Source organism: Phaseolus vulgaris, chromosome 8 (assembly GCF_000499845.2).
Source record: "Phaseolus vulgaris cultivar G19833 chromosome 8, P. vulgaris v2.0, whole genome shotgun sequence".
Lineage (NCBI taxonomy): Eukaryota > Viridiplantae > Streptophyta > Magnoliopsida > Fabales > Fabaceae > Phaseolus > Phaseolus vulgaris.
In genome coordinates, this window is record NC_023752.2 from 2,485,077 (window position 1) to 2,503,871 (window position 18,795).

General features: G+C 31.8%; 4 protein-coding genes across 5 annotated transcripts; 2 read left to right on the forward strand and 2 right to left on the reverse strand.

The window, feature by feature from the left end:
* Positions 1–305: 305 nt before the first annotated feature.
* Positions 306–2,906, reverse strand: LOC137825539 (PI-PLC X domain-containing protein At5g67130-like). The gene is made up of 8 exons (XM_068631228.1): positions 2,754–2,906; positions 2,560–2,682; positions 1,944–2,081; positions 1,520–1,618; positions 1,091–1,394; positions 773–996; positions 580–666; positions 306–485 (listed from the first exon to the last, which is right to left on the reverse strand). The coding sequence occupies exons 1-8, from the start codon at positions 2,835–2,837 to the stop codon at positions 450–452; spliced, it is 1,095 nt and encodes a 364-aa protein (XP_068487329.1). The 5' UTR covers positions 2,838–2,906; the 3' UTR covers positions 306–449.
* A 2,956-nt stretch (positions 2,907–5,862) lies between these two features.
* On the forward strand, positions 5,863–6,861 carry LOC137823511 (receptor-like protein kinase FERONIA). Its single transcript, XM_068628684.1, has one exon. It carries the CDS (start codon positions 5,863–5,865, stop codon positions 6,859–6,861), a length of 999 nt encoding a protein of 332 aa, XP_068484785.1.
* A 1,306-nt stretch (positions 6,862–8,167) lies between these two features.
* On the reverse strand, positions 8,168–13,349 carry LOC137823652 (putative disease resistance protein At1g50180). 2 transcript variants are annotated; one of them, XM_068628870.1, is made up of 4 exons: positions 13,247–13,349; positions 11,385–12,413; positions 8,730–10,505; positions 8,168–8,452 (listed from the first exon to the last, which is right to left on the reverse strand). In XM_068628870.1, exons 2-3 carry the CDS (start codon positions 12,394–12,396, stop codon positions 8,734–8,736), a joined length of 2,784 nt encoding a protein of 927 aa, XP_068484971.1. In that variant the 5' UTR covers positions 12,397–12,413; positions 13,247–13,349; the 3' UTR covers positions 8,168–8,452; positions 8,730–8,733. The 2 variants fall into 2 exon arrangements, with proteins under 2 accessions (XP_068484971.1, XP_068484972.1); XM_068628871.1 differs by having other exon boundaries at positions 11,385–12,406; positions 13,247–13,344.
* A 1,132-nt stretch (positions 13,350–14,481) lies between these two features.
* LOC137827095 (receptor-like protein kinase ANXUR2) lies at positions 14,482–17,576 on the forward strand. Its single transcript, XM_068633309.1, has 3 exons — positions 14,482–14,666; positions 15,781–16,449; positions 17,129–17,576. Exons 2-3 carry the CDS (start codon positions 15,798–15,800, stop codon positions 17,494–17,496), a joined length of 1,020 nt encoding a protein of 339 aa, XP_068489410.1. The 5' UTR covers positions 14,482–14,666; positions 15,781–15,797; the 3' UTR covers positions 17,497–17,576.
* The last annotated feature ends 1,219 nt before the right edge of the window (positions 17,577–18,795 follow it).

Genomic DNA, 18,795 nt, shown 5'->3' on the forward strand with positions numbered 1-18,795 from the left:
TCCTACATAAAATTTTGGTAACTAATTTAAATACCAATTTAAAAATTATTTTATAAATTTTTATTAATAATAAAAATTAATTTAAATACTAATTATTTTTTATCAATAAAATTATATATAATTTAATTAATATAATGAATAATTATTTTTTATCTTTAAACTTAATTACTGTTTAATAATTTTTTTTAGTGATCTTATGCATTTATGCATGACTGCCATCGAACAACTGCATCCAAACCATCTTGATTGTAAGAAATAAAAAAAAATTCCAAATACGATGCTAAAGTGTAGTGACAAGTCGGCACTGATATATCACATTTTTTCTTTACTTAAAATGTTCATCTCAACCACCTCAAACCAAAGAGATTAATCCAATTTAATGGTAATCACTATATCTAATGGTAATCACTATATTTCTAGATGGTTGGCATTGTTACTCTGATTTTTATCTATGGTGATGAGCAAGCTCCTGATGTTGATCCAGGCTGAAACACAAAAATCAATATAGTGTTACTAGAATTATGTATTAAGTGTTTGTTTATGCTTTCCAGAAAACAAGAGTGAAGTTAATTGCTTTACCACACATGTATGAACATCATCACATCCACACAATAGCTTTCCATTGAGAGTGTCCACTGCTTGAAATGATCCTCCACCTTCACTCCTCTGCATAATAAAAACCCCACATTAAAATATAAGGATTATTGGTAAAACAATATATGTTTTAGCAACAAAACTTAGAAAGAAGACATAAAATTTGCCTTAAACCAACCTTGTAATAATCAACAGCAACAAAATTAGCCCATCGGTTACCAGCAGCACCATAACAAGTATGTATCATGTTAATTAGTTCTCCTGAGTTGTCTTCACATGTGATTGGTTTAATTGGTGCGGTTCGAAAATAGTTTACCAACACCAAGGATTTGCTTTTATCGTTAAGAGGAGATGATTCTGCCCTGTTTGGACAGCTTCCTGCTTTCCTACCACCATCTCCATCTGCACAATTCAAGATAAAAACATGACCAAAATGAAAGTTGGCAATAAGAAGAGAAAAAGTAAAAGCCTAAGAATGAAATTGGTTTTTTCTTACACTGATTTTCAACCATGAAATTCCACTGATAAGCAATGCCTTCACTTTGTTCCTTAGACTTAACAGAAGTGAAGACTAGTAATCTTTGGTTTTTGGCAACCATATCACTGACTAGAGGCCAATCTTGACCATTTCTTGGCATGCTTGCCAGTGGAAACCAATACTTCATCAGACCGGCTTTAGTGAAGACATTCGTCAAACCATTTGGGGCATGAACATAATCTTCCAAAATAATTGTGACAATTTCAGTTGGATTTGCTGATAGAAAAGCTTCAATTTCCTTCAGTGTGTCTATGGCGGGTTCCTACTAGTTAATCACAAGTTAGGATCTTGTAGTAACCAACGATTTTTCAAACTTGTTTTCTCCCGAAATAAGCTGCGAAAACATAGAACAAAAACAAACAAAATTGGGTGGATGATTTTACATACAAAAGCTGTGATGTCATGACATTGGCCTTCAAATGAATGGCATAACCACACATCTCCCTCAAAATCATATGTATCTAGCATCAGTCCACGCACTCCATTCTACAAATTAACCATTGTTTAGGATTCAGGTCAAATATAAGTACTATTAAGAACTGCACGATAAAAATGTTTTTTTATATAAAAATTGAAGTATTCCTTCAATATTTTTATTTTATTTGTTTTTTTTTTCGATTAAAAAACAAATTAACCATTGTTGAAATGAAGGGTGACTCAAACATTTCTTCTGAGTATCTAGCATTAGAAAAGTAATGATATTTTAAGCTAACTGTAGTGAATACATACATTTAGTTTGATGTGATTTTTTTTCACTTGTATAAGGTTGTTACATTTTAATTTATGTAATGTTGCTGATAAAAAAACATACATTTAACTGTTGGGTGATTGTGTCTTCCTGGTTGTCAACAGTTAGTCGAGGCACGCCTGTGTGAGAGGGCTCCCCATCAATGGCAAAAGCGTTGTGCGTTGTCAAAAATGCATATTTGTTGAATGGTAGAGAATTATTCTGTCAGAAAAAAAAATGAGCAATTATGATCGAACATATCTTTTTCTTTGACCAGATGCAAAAAATAAATAAAACAGTTGACAAATTTGCTGATCTCATTTTATTTTTCAATTGCTAAATAACACATAATCATTTAGACTTTCACTTCACTGGTTCACTATGATCATACCTATTGATGTAGATGATTGTGATTAAATATAATAATAGTGGTTATGAGACCAATTTCACCAAAACAAGAACCATCCAAGAGATCCAACCACGTGGTTGTTGAATTAATAGTTTGTGCAATCTAGGACTTTGGTAGTTATACTTATAATTATCTCTCTTAATCAAATTATTGATTTTTATCCTACCCCTCTTTCCATTGGAAGGTAATGTGAAAATTAGGTTTAACTCTTTGTGAGTTATGTGTTTTCATAATCAAAGTCAACGCCATTGTGAAAGTTAGGCAAAAGGTTGAGAGAGATAGATATCTTACTGTGAGCTTGAACTGATTTGTAGCAGTTGATCTAACACACCTAGAGCCTGAAAACCCTAATAGACAGGAAAAACAGTAGAGCCCGGCTTCACAATCTCCATCGGATGAGCACTCATCAAGAAGCTTCAATGTTCAAAGATTAGTTTGAAACCAACAAAAGATGAAAACAAGAAAACATATATAACGGTACAAACCTTGCATGTTCCATCAGAACAAGCAGTGGTCATGTTGTAAAGAAGTGGAAGAATAGCCAGAAGCAAGAACAGAAGAGAACTCATTTCGACAATGATCGAAGAAAAGAGCAATCGCACAGAACACGATATATGATATGAATAATCAATGATGTTTTATTCTGTCTCGGCTGAGAAAACTAAGGAAAACATAGGACTGAACCATTTTGGTCCCTCGCTTTAAATTAATATTTTCAGTAATGTTTATTAATTAATACACAACGAATAATTAATTACAAGTTTTAAAGTTTTAATTAATATTTATTATGGGAAAGATTCAAAAGTTCCCTGATAATATTAAATGTTTATTTAATTCTATACTCTCTTTTTTTATGAAAGAATAACATGGTATTAAATCAAAACATCATAACTTATATATGGAGATGAATTTTAATCCAAATTGAACATCAAAAGTAACTATGGTTAATTAATTTTATTCGGAATCAAAAGTAATTATGGAAGTTCAATGCATCTGAATTATCATTGAAGAACGTGATGTTACGTATATTAGATGTAGTTAACTTACTTAAGATAGACAACCGATTAATTTTTTCACCGCTATTTTACAACCTATTTTATTAATTTTATAATCAATAATTTAGTTTATAATTGGATTAAATGACTTAATTTAATATTTTAATATTATTTATGATTGTTAAAAGGTTGCACATTGGAAGAAAATGAAATGTCATAATAACTTTTTTCTTATACTAAAGACTAAAAAATTATGTAAGATAACAAAATTAAGAAGAGAGAATATATAGAAAATGTGGTTATTTTGAATGGAGAAAAAATACTGAAAAAAGAAAAGTAAAAATTTGTCAATAATTTAATTATATACTAAAATTATATATATATGATTTGATAATTTAAATAATTATCAAAAGTGTTATTTTCATTAAACATTAAATATGAGTAAATATAAATTAATATTTAAATACTTATCTTGCTAAAAAATTATTTCACTATCTACTTAAAAAATAATCACAAATTATTTTATATCCATTATAATCTTTAAAGTTTCACCTTATTAATCCATATAGTTATAGTGATATCACTTTACTATTAAAACAATAACGAATTTTAAAAAAATATAATATTTAAAAAAATTAGTGATCATTCTACATAAAAAAGATTAATTTCAATTATTTTTATATTATAAATATATAGATGGTTTAAAGTTTTTTAAAAAATAAATAATTTTATATTAAAAAAACAGTAAGAAACACATGTTTAATCTTATTATATTTATATTTTTAGCTTTAGCAACACACATACAAAACAATCCATTGGCATTTGAGTGGTCATATATCAATGAATGTTGGAGAATGTTTATCTCATTGCTCATTATGTGAACGACGTTAACATATAATATTGTTAATAACAATGCAAAAAAAAAAAATACTGTGATGAAAAAATGGGAATGGCAAGAGAGAAATTGGACAAATGTTTGGATCTTAGCATCTTTCCACCATTTTTTCTTCAAAAAGTGAGTCAATTCAAACCCAACAAATGCATGTAAATCTACGACTGTTTCTTCCTACACCTCCATACCTTCTTCTCTCACCTCCATATATTTTTGAATTTCCAAAAATACTCCTCTATAATATTCCGGATTAGATAATCTGGAAGTCATTTTTCAAATTTATAATTAGCTTCCAGATTATGTAATCCGAAAACCTTTTTTTCAGATGTATTATTACTTTCTGGATTACATAATCCGGAAGTTTTATTTAGCTTCTAGATTATGTAATCCGGAAGTCTTTTTTCAAATGTGTTTTGGATTACATAATCCGGAAACTAGTTTATGGGGTTGAAAAAAAATGATAAAAATGTATTTTCATATTGTGTATGGAGGTGGCAGAAGAAGATATGGAGTTGCAGGAAAAAACAGTCTAAATCCACTCACCCCTTCTACAAGAGTAGTGGACCCCTTAATCTAAACAAGGCTTAAGCTTTAATTTAGAATTACAAAAATTAAAAAATATTATTTTTAATCACAAATCAATGATTTTAGTAAAAAGATATATTAAATTAGGATTAATTTAGCTTAAAATGAAATAATTTCTTCTTCTAAAACTTATATCAATAGCTAAATCAAACTATAAGCATATATAAAGACAGGGATTTTATAACAATTTGAGCCATTCATTATAAGTTTTTTTTATTTAACGTTAGAAATTTTAATAATCTAATTTTGAGATTAAATATTTGTGGAAATTTTTATTTAAACATATTAAATTAGGATGAATTACTTTTAAAATGAATGGACTTTAAACCACTAATTAAATCTGTAGCTATTACCTCCTTTCTTATAGTTTGGCTCGTTTTTTATTGGTTCAATGAGTTTTTGATTATTTTTACTTCTGTAATTTTAAGTTATGCAAACCAATGTTTTGACAGATTCTCGATTCAATCAAAATTCATATAGATCGTGTCTTTTTTTTAAAAACTATACTCGTAAGTAATGTAAGAATTATAAAACTACAGTATATGTAAATTCAATATCAATTCTAACATACACCCCTATTGGAAATTACAAAATCTCCTTAAAATATGTAAATAACCTCAAATAAAAAAGGTTGTGGATAAAAATCATTTTCAGAACTCTTTTCAGAAATATTTTGAATTTAAATTTCTAGAACACATTTTTAAATTCCAAAAGTTCTTATCAGAATGCGTTTTCAATTTTATGTTTTCTAGATTTTATTTTTTTTTGGAATGTATTTTTTTAGTTTTGTATTATATTTATTATTTTGGATTTGAAAATCCAGAATAAAGAAAATTTTGAAATTTTTAAAAGATGATAGGATGCAGTTAAAAGTGATATGTTGCATGAAGAAATTGCCTAATCATAATGACCAAGTCCAAGACTTCATGTATGTAGCTTTCTCTGGCTTAGTCTTGTACTCTTATTGGAACAAACCAAGACTCAGCAACATGGAAGATTTATTTTTCTATATATTAAAAATATTTTTTTTCTAATTGCGTGTGACGAACTCCAAAACTAAATCTTAATTAGCAATTTATGGAGAATCTTATACATGAACAGTCCTAGACTTCCTCAACACTAATGGGTCTTCTTTCACTTTTGTCATGCTTCTCTAACCCTGAACCAGGGGAAAACAGATTAATCATGACAACAACCTTCAACATCATGGAAGAACTTTGCCACCACTTTTCACTTGCAGAGATACAGTCATCACTAGCGAGTGTTAACGAATCTTTGGTGATTGGAGAAGATGCATTCGGGGTAGTGTACAAGGGTTATCTGAAAAAAGGTGATACCACTGTTGCAATAAAGTGGTTCAAAAAGGGTTCTCTTTCTGGTCTCTCAGAATCACAGTTGAAGAACGAGGTTCTCTTCCTTTGTCAACTCCACCACCCCAACATCATGCCCTTAATTGGATTTTGCATTGGAAGAGACCCCCGTCTGATTCTTGTACATGAATACATGCTTAACGCTTCACTCAGTGATCACCTTCATTATAGAAACAATCACAAAGTTGTTCCACTTTCGTGGAAAAGGAGGCTTCAAATTTGCATAGGTGTGGCACGTGGATTGCACTATCTACACACAGGAGGCAGGTGTTCTGTGATACACAGTTTTTTGAAAACACAGTACATCCTTTTGGATCAAAACTGGGAGCCTAAAATTTCTGGTTTATTGTTGTCCAAAAGGGGAGCTGTTGATGTTGTAAGGTCATCTCTTGTTGTGAGAAACCATAATACTTTCGCATATTGTGATCCTGAGTATGCAGCATCTGGCATCTTGACTGCGAAATCAAATGTGTTTTCATTTGGTGTGGTTCTATTGGAAGTTGTGAGTGCAAAGCAAGCGCGAGATTTGTACTTGGAACGTGTGAACAACCCCAATTATTCAGTGGAGGTACATGCAGAAAAGATAGTTGATCCGTTTCTTGGGTCCAAAATTGCTCCAGATTGTTGGAAAACGTTCATTGAGATTACTGAGAGGTGCTTGCATAAACAAGGAACGGAACGACCCAACATGGGCGAAGTGGAGATGCAGCTTGAGTTTGCGCTTCAATTGCAGGAGAAAGCAGAAACCTAGGAGGAGTCGCAACACACGACAATATCAAGATTTAAAAAAATGAAGGAAAAAGATATATTGATGTCCTATTTTGATAATTTTCCACATTGATTGAATGAACAATATAAAATCAGCTTGTTGCACCAGTGTTACTACATATATGTATTTTATATTTCAAATTCTCTTTTATACATGGGAATCCTCGGGAGGAAATTTGCCACTTTTCTCTACTTTTTTTAGTAGCAACCATGGCAAATTAAAAGGGTTTTAACCACTGCTTAGACACTTTTTTCTGCAAAATTCTGCAGCAACCATGGCAAATCAAAATCTATGGTTTGTTTTTGTTGCGTTGAATGTCTTCTTTTCGTGTGGTTGCCTATTCTTGTATAAGGCTTGGGGAAGTGTCCCTCTTAATTTCAAATTCTCTGGGCATATTTTGCAAGGAATAGAATAGAATACGGTGGCAGCTGAGATTGCTTAGTGTAAGTCAATAAGACAATGACTAAGGTCTAAAGCTTTAGCAATTTATAAAAAAAAATTCTATATAAGATACTTTGACATGAGACATTCATTCCCTTCCTCATTTAGCCTGTCTTTTTCCTTTTCTATTATATTACAACCTTTACTTCTTTGACCACAAAACAAAAGGGTATCCTCTGTTTTCTTTTGTTTCTCATACTGAGTCCAAGTGAGCAAATTCATGCTATCAAGCAAATGTTTTAAGGAAAAGAAAAGTCAATTATCATAGAACTTTGTCATTGCTTTTTCCCTTGAAGAGTTACAATCAGCAAGAAGGAACTTCAAGCAAAGTTGAGTAATTGGATTAAACATCTATAAGAAAGTGGTAATATCATCCCGGTTGGTGGATGCTGTCTAATGGTGGCATAAACATTCTTTTTATGGTTTTTCCCAGAACAGCATTAGGTTGGTGCTTTCACAACTCCACCGCCCCAATCTTGTGCCTTTGATTGGATTTCGCAATGAAGGAAACAAGTTGGTTCTCGATTATGAGTACATGACTGCTGGTTCCCTTCATGATTACATTTATCACTAAAGTACTAACAAAGTTGGTTCACTTCTGTGTAAGAGAGGCTTCACATTTACATATACATGGGACCCGGATTGCACTATTTTCTTCACACAAGAGTCAAGTATGTTCATGACATTAAAACCCAAGACATTCTTTTATTGGACAAAATTTTCTAACCTCCGGTAGTATATATTTCTTCTCTTAAAATAACAACACTCATTTTTCTATGATTATTTTTTTTCCTAATTTAAATTTTAATGAAAAAAGGAAAAAAAAAATGTTACTGAGTGAAGAAAGTTATATGAAATGAAGTATGTAATACATTCTGAAAACATAGAAATCAGTGTTTACATTTACAAGTTTGTGATAATAAAACAACCAAGCTTTTTCACTAAATAGGATTCGGAAAATCTATTCTACAAACAATCTCGCAAATATAAAAAATCATATTAAATAAAAATAATTGAATCCATCGATGACAATGCAAAAAAATACCAGGCACGAACATAGCAAGTTCCAAGTTTAAACCTCAGATTCTGGAGACTGGAAGCACGAGGGTAAAGGAGGATAGTTATTGATTCACTGCAAATGTACAAAAAGTTGTTAGCATGAATTTATTGTGTCAACAAATCATAAGAAAATAACTTCCTGTTTCATGGAACACTAAAAGTTCAAGCAACGTCAAATTTATAACAACTGGAGAACAAGTGATCAACTGTGCCCTAATTATTTGTTTGTCATAATATAGAAATGAGAATCAACCAAACATGAAAGACTGAAACAACAAACACAAGGAAAGCTTACAAAAAATAATTTTGAGCAAATTACTTCAACGCGGTATTTAAACTTTTCAACTTACATCCTTAGTTCAAAAATACAATAGATGGAACATGCTGGACTTTGTGGTAATCCTCTCCAGCAGTTCCAAGCCTGGTCTTGAATGATTTAGGCATCCACCTGATTTCTAGCTCCCGAAGACTAGTAACATATTTTAGCCCATCAGGAATCGTCTTTAAATTGTTGCAATCAGATATGCTCAATCGGTAAAGACTAGGCATGGCTTCATTCTCTATTGTCCACTCATCTAGATTAGGCAAGCCACGAAGTATAATAACCTTTAGCTGAGGAAAACCATTTCGTGTGCATGCCATTTTCTTTCCAACAAACATATCCCACCCATTTAGAAACTTCAAGTTAGGAAGCTTCTCTAATGTTACCATTGGGTCTTCCACAAGTCTGCAACCCCATAGAGTCAACTTTGAAAGCTGTGGAGGAAACAGTGAGGCATCTGGCAGCCTTTCCATCCGCCCTTCAACCTGCAGTTTACGGAGGGAAGGACAGCCGAGCACCAATTTTTCAACATCTACTACATTTTCAGGGAAGGAAAGCATGTCGGTCCTTAAAGACAAGGATTGAAGGCAGTCCAACCTCTTATTAGGGGGACTGAAACTTTCACTAAACTTTTGAAAATGTCTTGGGTCATTCAGTACTAACTTTCTGAGCTTTTTTAACTTCAACAGATCTTTTACATCACATTTGCTGGCAGGAAAGCTGACTAGTGTCTGTAAATTAGTCAAATTTTCCAATTGCAGGTTGTTAGCAATATTCCCACACCAATTAGGAAGATATAAATGCCTCAACCGTTTCAACTTACAAATTACATTTGGAATTTCCACTGTTGAATCCCAGCTCACTTTATTGACTGTTTGCAAATTTAGGAATTGCAGATTCTCCAAATTGCCCAAGGAAGATGGCAGTACTTGTATACGAGTCCTTTTTAGACTCAGAAACTTCAACCATAAAAGATTTCCCACTTCTTTAGGCAATGACTGTCCCTTCAGCCCCTTAATTCCTTCAAGATCTAGAACTCTAAGTAATTTGAACTTCACAAAAACACCTCTGACTAGGTCCCAATTTTCCATCCTACACTTCTTGTCGTGAAAAAATACGAGGGATCTGAGATATTGATTCACTTGCTTGTCCTGCGGAATCAATTGATCAACATGTTGATCCAAGTAGACAGCAAGCCTACGAACTTCATCAATTCGTCTTGCATCTGATACATTAGATGAATGAGTAGCATCAATGGTACTTTCTTGTGATCCATTAATAATGTATAGAAAATTTTCTTTTCTGGCCTTTGACAAACACAGATCCCGCATTAAATCATGGAGCCTGTAGGTTTTGATCCTACCAGTCGACCCCATCTGACCAATTTGAACCATGCAGCGGCTAATTAAATTACCTAAATAGCGTTCAGCAACATCCTCCATTGTCTCATCCCGTTCACTCTCGTATTGAGATGGAACAACACCTTCTGCCACCCATAACTGCAGTAGTTTAGTTTTTGGTATCTCAGAATCTTCAGGGAATTGACTTAAATAGAGAAAGCATGGCTTCAGTTGACAAGGCAAGTCCTGGTAACTTAAATCCAACACTTCATCTAATCTTCGCCTATCACGAACCTCTGCTCCTATCAGGTACGAACTTAGATGCCTGTGTATTTTTTCCCACTCATTGACCGACTCCTTTGTAGCCAAAAGGCCTCCTAGAACGATGATAGCCAAAGGCAGACCAGCACACTTTGCAACCATTTCTCTGCCTAATCTTTTAAAGTCATCAGAAGTCGTGGATTCTGCAAAAAGTAACAGGAAATTATCGCATTAACTAAAACGATGGTACCATAAACAAGAATACAGAAATTCTTCCGAAGTATACGCATTTCCTTGTTTATGCAGAATATCAAACATGAGAGAAGTCATTACACATTTCCTTGTTTATGCAGAAACATCTACAGATTCAACTGTAAATTAAACAACGATTATTACTAACCATATACTTAGTTGTAAAAGAGCAGAAAACACTTATTTAAGATACATAATCTTAAATATAATTCAATAAAAAGGTCCATATCTTACCTTTAGAAAAGCCAGATGGTATTAAGGAGACCAAATGCAGAAAGTTCCCCCATTTTGACTCTTAACACATATTATAAAGTTAAATATAGAAAATTTAAAATATATAAAAATTAAAAAACAGTTTATGATTGAATAAAATGAAAGATTATTTAATTCATCTATTCCCACAGAATGGGGTATATCTAGTTTCACATGAAAACAGAGCACTTTACATTTTCACAATACTCAAACTTCCTTTGAATTTCATATTGCAATATATGACAGTGTTTTTATTCCTTAGACACCTGAACTATCACTTATTACAGCCAAATAAACAACAACAAAAAAAAATCAACTCAAGGAAATTATGCTTTTTTTAAAAAACAAAAAGTGCTAATTTTTACTCATAAATATATGCTTAAAAATTATAATGATTGTGTGAATTTTTCGAAAAAAGAAAGAAAGTGCTTTTATCACTTTCCTCCCGGTATCACATAACTGATAAATATGAAAGATAAATGAGAAAATTGGGAAATTAGATATGAAATAATGAAACAAACTATATGAGCATTTTTAAGAGTTAAATAAGTTTGCTCGCTGAAGACATTTCTAGGTACCTGGGTCATCTTGTCTTGGAAAAGCTTTTTTCTTAAACAATGCCCAACTGTCGTCTGCATTTAAGCAACTTGGTTCATGAAGCAAGCCTTCAGGATTCACATGCAATGAAATGTCTTTATTGCGGGACGTAAAAACTATCTTACTCCTAGTATTTTGTGATGGAAAGGCAGGACTTAAAATGTCCCATGCCTCATTGCTCCATATGTCATCCAGGATGATCAAACATTTCTTCTCTTGCTGAACTTTAAACAACTTCCTTGCCAGTTCATCATCTTTCATTTTCGTAATCTCATCCCTTTCCTCTTTCGTAGGAGAAATTAGCTTTAGTAAAATCCCCTCCCAAACATCTCTTTTCTTGCATTGCTGAGATATATAGGCCCAAGCAAAACCATCAAAGTTTCGCCTAATAGCATTGTAATGGTAAATGCTTTTGGCAAGTGTAGTTTTACCAAGACCACCCATTCCACAAATATAAACAAATCGATAGCCCATATTTTCATTTAATAGCCATTCCGCCACTTTTTCTATGTCCTTATCTAAGCCAACAATGAACTCTTCCACAATGTGAGAATAAGACCATCTCAATTGTCTTTTCACCTTAGACGCTTCTTCATTGTCCTTTGTTGCAGTCAAACCATAAGTTTGTAAGCTTCTTGTAAGGTCAGATATTCGAGAATTGATTGATATGAGATCATAGCCGACTTTGTGAATATTTATAGTTCTAGAGACTGGATTTTTAGCTCCAATACTTCTTCCAAATGCAACCTTAATAGCATAAATTTCAATCACATCCTCTGCATCAAAGGCTAATTTTCTAACCTCCGAAATATAATTCTTTATAGTATCACCTTCATCCTGCCTGCTCTCAGCATCTCTTAGGAAACATTGCATCCTCTTTAGTTCATTTTTCATGTTTATGACTTTGTCACTCACCCCGATTAACAATCTGGCCTCTTCAATCAGTAGATCACCAAGCCTATCAACTGCAAAGGACACAACTGCCTCAACCATCTTGATTATTCTGTCTCCTTCAAGAACAAAATCATGAGATAAAACGTCATCTCATATCGTTAAGCCTCACATATGAGACAGCAACTTTACTCTAATAAAACAGCCATTCTTTTTACGCCTAAATCGATAGATAGAAGCCTTTTTTATGCAGGTGATATATGAAATTATGAATGTGTATTAATTAGTCAAATTGTCATAAGATTTTGCAAAACAGATCATGTAGAGTCTAATGCATAAATTCTTGGCAATCAAATACTTCTTCCCCTCATTGTCCATTTCAAATTGGAAAAGGGGAACTAAAAACAAAACTGGGAAAACCTAGAATATGTAAACTTCAAGTACAAAAACATGCTAAGATTGAAAAGGAAAGGACAAACTTAAGGTTGAAAAGCAGTAAGAAGAAGAAGAAGAAATGGAAAAGGTACTGAACGCAGTTTAACTTTCTATACAAAGTAAATCTATAGTATATTCCTCCAATCCATGTTCCAGAAACCATAAAAATCTGGTTACTGTTAAATTTTGTGCATGTGTTACTTCAACTACAAAGTAAATCCCTACACTGCCAGAAGCAGACCAGTGTTGACTTTTGAAAAAATAATGTATGCTTAACAAATTCTTGAAGAATACCATATGCTAAATAATATACGATTTCATATGAAGCAGGAATCTACAGCTAGAAATTTTTCGCAAGCATAAATTTAAAGCCGAAAAGCATAACAGTGAAATTAGATATGGAATCAACTATGGGAGCATAATTAACGAGATCCAGTTAAGGATGACAATATCATAGAACACAAAAAGAGATTAAGGAACAAGTAGGGCTTGTAGAAGAAGCAGAAGAAGATACCACCTTCTATGGAGTGCCTCTTCTTCAACCCAATGTGTGGTGTGGTGTGGTTCTGCAACCAAGCGCTTTGGAGTTTGGATGCTCCATTAATGCTATTTTATTGCATATATAATAAGAAAAATGTCAGCAAATAATTTCGAGTAAAATTAATTTTAAAATAAAATAATTTATGATGAAAAACAATGTTTTTCAATTTTTAAGTTAATAATGATATTTTTATACTTTTATCTATAAATTAGTAGTTACTTTCTCTTTCTATAATTTAACTTGAACAATTACTTTGTCATGGGAACAAGAAACTGATACCAAAAATAATGGTGATGATTAGAACATTTTCAGTATTTTGAGCTGAGGAAATAGATTATTTATTTTAAGTCATTAAACAAGATTAATACAACATCGTTAAAACTTAATAAACATTTGAGTAGTTAAAAATTATTGCAATACGAAATTAGCAACTCTTAAAATATTTGATTGGATACACCGTATAGCATATTAAAAACCACACTAAATATTATTATATTTGTTTCCCTTTTATCATATTATATTGTTAAGTATATTTTGGAGTGCAATAAAATTTTATATGTTTTCACATATTTAATGTACATTTTAATTTTTTTCTTAGGTTTAATTTTATTTTTTTATTTAAAATAGATTTTTGAAAAAAAAAAACTAGTTTAATCTTTTTATCAAACTGATTTATAACTATTTCTTTTAAAAAAATATAAATTTAGTTTATAATCCAATTATTTAAATTTGGAATTATAAAACTTTAAATTGATTTTCTTAGAAAATATTAATGTAAATATAATTTTAATCCAACTACTTGGATTTATAATGAATTCAAGTTAAATAAATTGCACCACACAGACTCGCTAATTATTTTTTATTTTGTTTTATATGTTTCCAGCAAGATTGGAGAGCCAATAAATTATTCTACATACTAAATACATAAATATACTTAAAAAATAAAAGTTAAGAAATTGTTGAAAATTTATAAAAAAAAAAATTGAAAAATGTCTAAAATAATAATACTATTAAGAAAGCAAAATATAAGAAAACATACAAAGATTAAAGAGATTATAAAATTTAAAAGAAAACTTTGTCTATATCTTTAACTATTTTAGATCAAGAAAAATATAAACATTAAAGTATTAATAAAGAAATTGATGTAGATTAATCAAACACGGCTCAATAACTATCTGAATACTTAATAACTGTAACTCACTTTAGTATCTGAAGTCAAATCTCCTTAATTCCATGATACCTAACACTGAGAGATTCTATCTATTATTAATGTGGCAAGAGGAAATTATCAGAGGTCAAGTTTTTGGCAAGCTTATTCAGAAGCAGAGAAGATACAGAAGCAGCAGGATCCCTAAGCTGAACACAACCACGTTTCTGCCTTTCTCTTCATCTCCAGGTTCTCCAACCAATATGACATTTTGTGTGATATTCCAAATAGTTATGTTCTCTGTTTCTAAAAGTATGCAAAACTCCCCTTTAACTTGTATTCTTTTTCTGAGAGATCTAACATCAACTAGGTGTATTATAAGTCGTTTTTATGAGGTTGAGTTAGGTTTGAAGTCCATTTCTTAATATGATATCAGAATCATTTAAATCATATCTTAAACGAGAGTTTGTTGGACCTATCGAACCATCCGTTATCGGATCACCCATAACATATATTTTCACGCACGAGTTGTAGCCTGAAGTGAAGGATGTGTTGGAGATCCTACATCGACTAGAGATTAAGATATTTCATTATTTATAAATGGATGTAAACATTATAAGCCGGTTTTATGTCTTTGAGTCCAGTTGTATAAAATATGTTTCTTTTGTAAATCCATGTAAGAATAATCCCCGAATTTGGTGGGAACTGTATAGTTATATTCTGCATCTATAACAGTTCCTGAATAATCAACATATAAGAACATGCAAGGTTAATCTCGTCCAGACAAATCAAAAGCTGATACTTGTTAACAAAGCAAGTAAATTTTAAGAGACCATACTAGAGCTAGTTTAGTTTGTGACTAATTTCAGTTGATCCACCCCTCTCCTCTCAAACAAATAACAGGGAAACAAAAGTTCATATGCTTTAATAAGGAAATGAATGATCAATAAGTTACTGCAAAAAAGATTGAGTAATACATAAAGAAAGTATATTTCTTGAATCTCTATGTATCTAATTCATATGCCATCTGCAGTTCATATGTTTGTTTGATTGTAATTTGCTTTCTATCTTTTTTCATTACATAGATGGATGCAATGTTACTTTTACTGATATGGGGGAGATGAATCTCAATCTATGAAACTATCATCAGTTCTAGCTGAACAAATTATTTGATGGTGATATGCAAAATATTAGAATTAAAGACACATTATTTCCTCTATCTTCCCTTTATTTTCTATTTTGAAATGAAACACAGGGAAATATGAGTACATTTCCTCTATCACTTCTCTTGTTATCTATACAATCACATTTCAGTTACATACTTTTCTACCAATTTGCTCCTCTGAATCATGTTTTCTAACAGGTATCTAAAATTGGACAATGTTTATAAAAAAACTGATCTTCTGCTGTTTTAAGCATACCGGTTCATCTCGGGGACAGTATCCAACTGTGATAGAAGAGCTATGCCCTCAATTTTCTTTAGCCGATCTTAGAAAATCCACAAACAACTTTAACGAAAAACAAATAGTTGGAAGTGGAAGCCTTGGTACTGTATATAAAGGCTCTCTCCAATACAATTGTGTTACTGAGTGTACAGTTGCAATCAAACGAATATACAGGATCACTGAGTCCGAACTAAAGCAGTACAAGAACGAAATTGAGTTGCTCTGCCAGCTTCGCCATCCAAATTTGGTCTCTCTATTAGGATTTTGTGACCACAAAGAGGAGAAGAATATTGTATATGAGTACATGACCAATGGATCTCTCCATGATATCCTTTATCGTAGTGATATGAAAAGGGAGCCACTAACATGGAAGCAAAGGCTAAAGATCTGCATAGGAGTAGCACAGGGACTACACTACCTTCACACAGGTGTCAAGAGAACAATCTTTCATCGTGACATAACACCTTATAAAATTCTTTTGGATAGCAACATGGTGGCCAAACTCTCAGACTTTCGGGTTTCCTTAACAGGACCACATCATTCATCAAAGCCAAAACCAAAGACAATATCAAAAGATGGCTTTACAGGTATTTATTTGTGTTGTTGTGTTAAGAAGTAGACTTTAAGTCAAATCAACCTCATAAAACCGGATTATAAGGTAAGATTTGCATCCATGAAGAATAAAATAGCCTAATCTTTAGTTGATGTGTGGGATCTCCCACACACACTGAGATTACTAACTTGCGCGTGGAAATATATATTATGGGTGGTTCGATAACAGTCCGATAGCGAGTGGCACGACCCAACAAACTCTTGTTAGGATAGACTTTAAATGAGTGTTAAGAAGTGGATTTTGCCTGATTCAATCTCATAAAACCGGCTTATAAAGCGAGGTTTGCATCTATTTATAAAGAATGAAATATCATAATCTTTAGTCGATGTGTGGGATCTCTAACACATCCTTCACGCCGAGATTAGTAAGTCGTGCGTGACAATATGTTATGAGTGGTCCGATAACAGTCAGATAGCAGTGACACAATAGGTCCAACAAACTCTTGTTAGGATAGACTTTAAATGACGGTTAAAAAATGGATTTTAAGTCTAACTCAACCTCATAAAACTGACTTATAAGGTGAGATTTGTACCTACTTATAAAGAATGAAATATCTTGATCTCTAGATGTGTGAGATCTCCATGTTGCAACTTGCTACTTTATTGAAAAGTGTTCTACTGAATAATAATCCAAATAATACTTTCACTTAATAGGTACATATGGCTACGTGGCTCCTGAGATTTCACAGAACAATACATTAACAGAAAAAAGCGATGTTTACTCCTTTGGTGTAGTTCTACTAGAAGTGGTATGCAAAGACAAGCTAAACAGTGTTGAGAAGAGGCAGCAACACCCTGTTGAGGAGAATATTGATCCAAACATTAAAGGAAAGATTGCACCCGAAAGTTGGGAAGTATTTGTAGATATCACAGAAAGATGCTTGAAGTTTGATCCAAATGAACGACCATCAATGGGTGAAGTGCAGGTTCAACTTGAGCTTGCTCTGTCACTGCAGGAAGAAGCAGATATAAGAAATATTTGTGATGATTATACCCTGTTATCTATCACCATTATTAGTTAATCCTCAACTACACTAGGCACAATCTTTAGCTGAAAACAAAACTGATGGATGGTAATAGTAACAGTGAAACTCGTTATATACGCATTTAGAGCAAAATTGTAAAGTTATCTCATCCTAAAATTTGGGACGAATAATTTCGTAATTCAAAAAGCTAGGAGGATAATACGAAAATTAGTTGATAGTTATTATATTAAATTCTTAAAATAATATAGTATTAAAAAAACACGAACTTGATAATACCTTTATTTACCTTATAAATAGAGCAACAAAATGTACGAAGAGAATGTGTTGTGATGTGGTTTTTCTTCTCTGTGACCATCTTCTTCCTCTTTGAATTTTCTATATTATTAACCCTCGTTTACTATTTTTTAAATGCATTGTATAATTTGGTAAGTAGTAGTTATACATTTATCAGTTTTCTAATATCCAGAGAGAAAACTCTTCAAGACGACATAAAAGACTTTTCTTATAAAAAAAAATATGTTCATTTTAGGCTTAGTCCTGAATCTTTACTCATTTCTTCTGGCTTTACATGTGTTTTGTCAAAAATATACCAAAATAGTTGTTACTAAATACATATTTTTTATGGATGAATTGAGAAATTTTTTTAAAATGTCAACTCTTGACTCATATTTTGGAAAGAAAAAGAGGTAATAAAACGTATATTATATATTACAATTTAGCAATTATTTGAAAGATAGAATCAACGATTTGAATCATGATTAGTTTTCAAAGCTTACAAGTTCGTCTAAAAGGCAATCCTCACAACACAAATAAGAAAAGAGCTATGCCGTCAACTTTGACTAATAACGAGTAATTGGACGAGGAGGCTTCCATTCATTAAATGTGAAAAGGGTGTATATACAAAATTATGAAAATAAATAAATTAAAAAATACCATATAAAATTAATTCAGTTTATAGATCATTGTTTTAATGATGACAATAACAAAATTTTAAAACCTGAAAATTATTATTCTAATTACTAAAAAGAGAGGTTACATCAACACCATCAAACAAGTTAGAAATTTGCTGATAACATCTTTTGAAAGGAATACATTGAGAGATTCAATAGGACATAACATCATTTTCAAACTCAAAAACCTTAAAACAGTAAGTTATTATCATTATATCAGTTTTCTCATTCTACCCACTATAAAACTCAAAATCTGGAGATGTAATGTTTTCATGTAAGAGATAAATCTCTTAGTCTCAGGTTTTCTCAACATTCAAATTTTCTTATTTCCCTCTTTCTTCTAACCAAATTACAAAGGAGAAAGAAGTTCTATTTAGATGTTACT

Coding starts and splice junctions, on each gene's coding strand:
- LOC137825539 (XM_068631228.1), bottom strand. CDS start 2,837: ATGAGTTCTCTTCTGTTCTTGCTTCTGGCTATTCTTCCACTTCTTTAC. Junction 1,395..1,519: donor GTCATGACATCACAGCTTTT/GTATGTAAAATC, acceptor ATTAACTAGTAG/GAACCCGCCATAGACACACT. Junction 486..579: donor ATGATGTTCATACATGTGTG/GTAAAGCAATTA, acceptor TTTGTGTTTCAG/CCTGGATCAACATCAGGAGC.
- LOC137823511 (XM_068628684.1), top strand. CDS start 5,863: ATGGGTCTTCTTTCACTTTTGTCATGCTTCTCTAACCCTGAACCAGGG.
- LOC137823652 (XM_068628870.1), bottom strand. CDS start 12,396: ATGGTTGAGGCAGTTGTGTCCTTTGCAGTTGATAGGCTTGGTGATCTA. Junction 10,506..11,384: donor TCCAAGACAAGATGACCCAG/GTACCTAGAAAT, acceptor TACTTTTTGCAG/AATCCACGACTTCTGATGAC.
- LOC137827095 (XM_068633309.1), top strand. CDS start 15,798: ATGTTTATAAAAAAACTGATCTTCTGCTGTTTTAAGCATACCGGTTCA. Junction 16,450..17,128: donor ATCAAAAGATGGCTTTACAG/GTATTTATTTGT, acceptor TTCACTTAATAG/GTACATATGGCTACGTGGCT.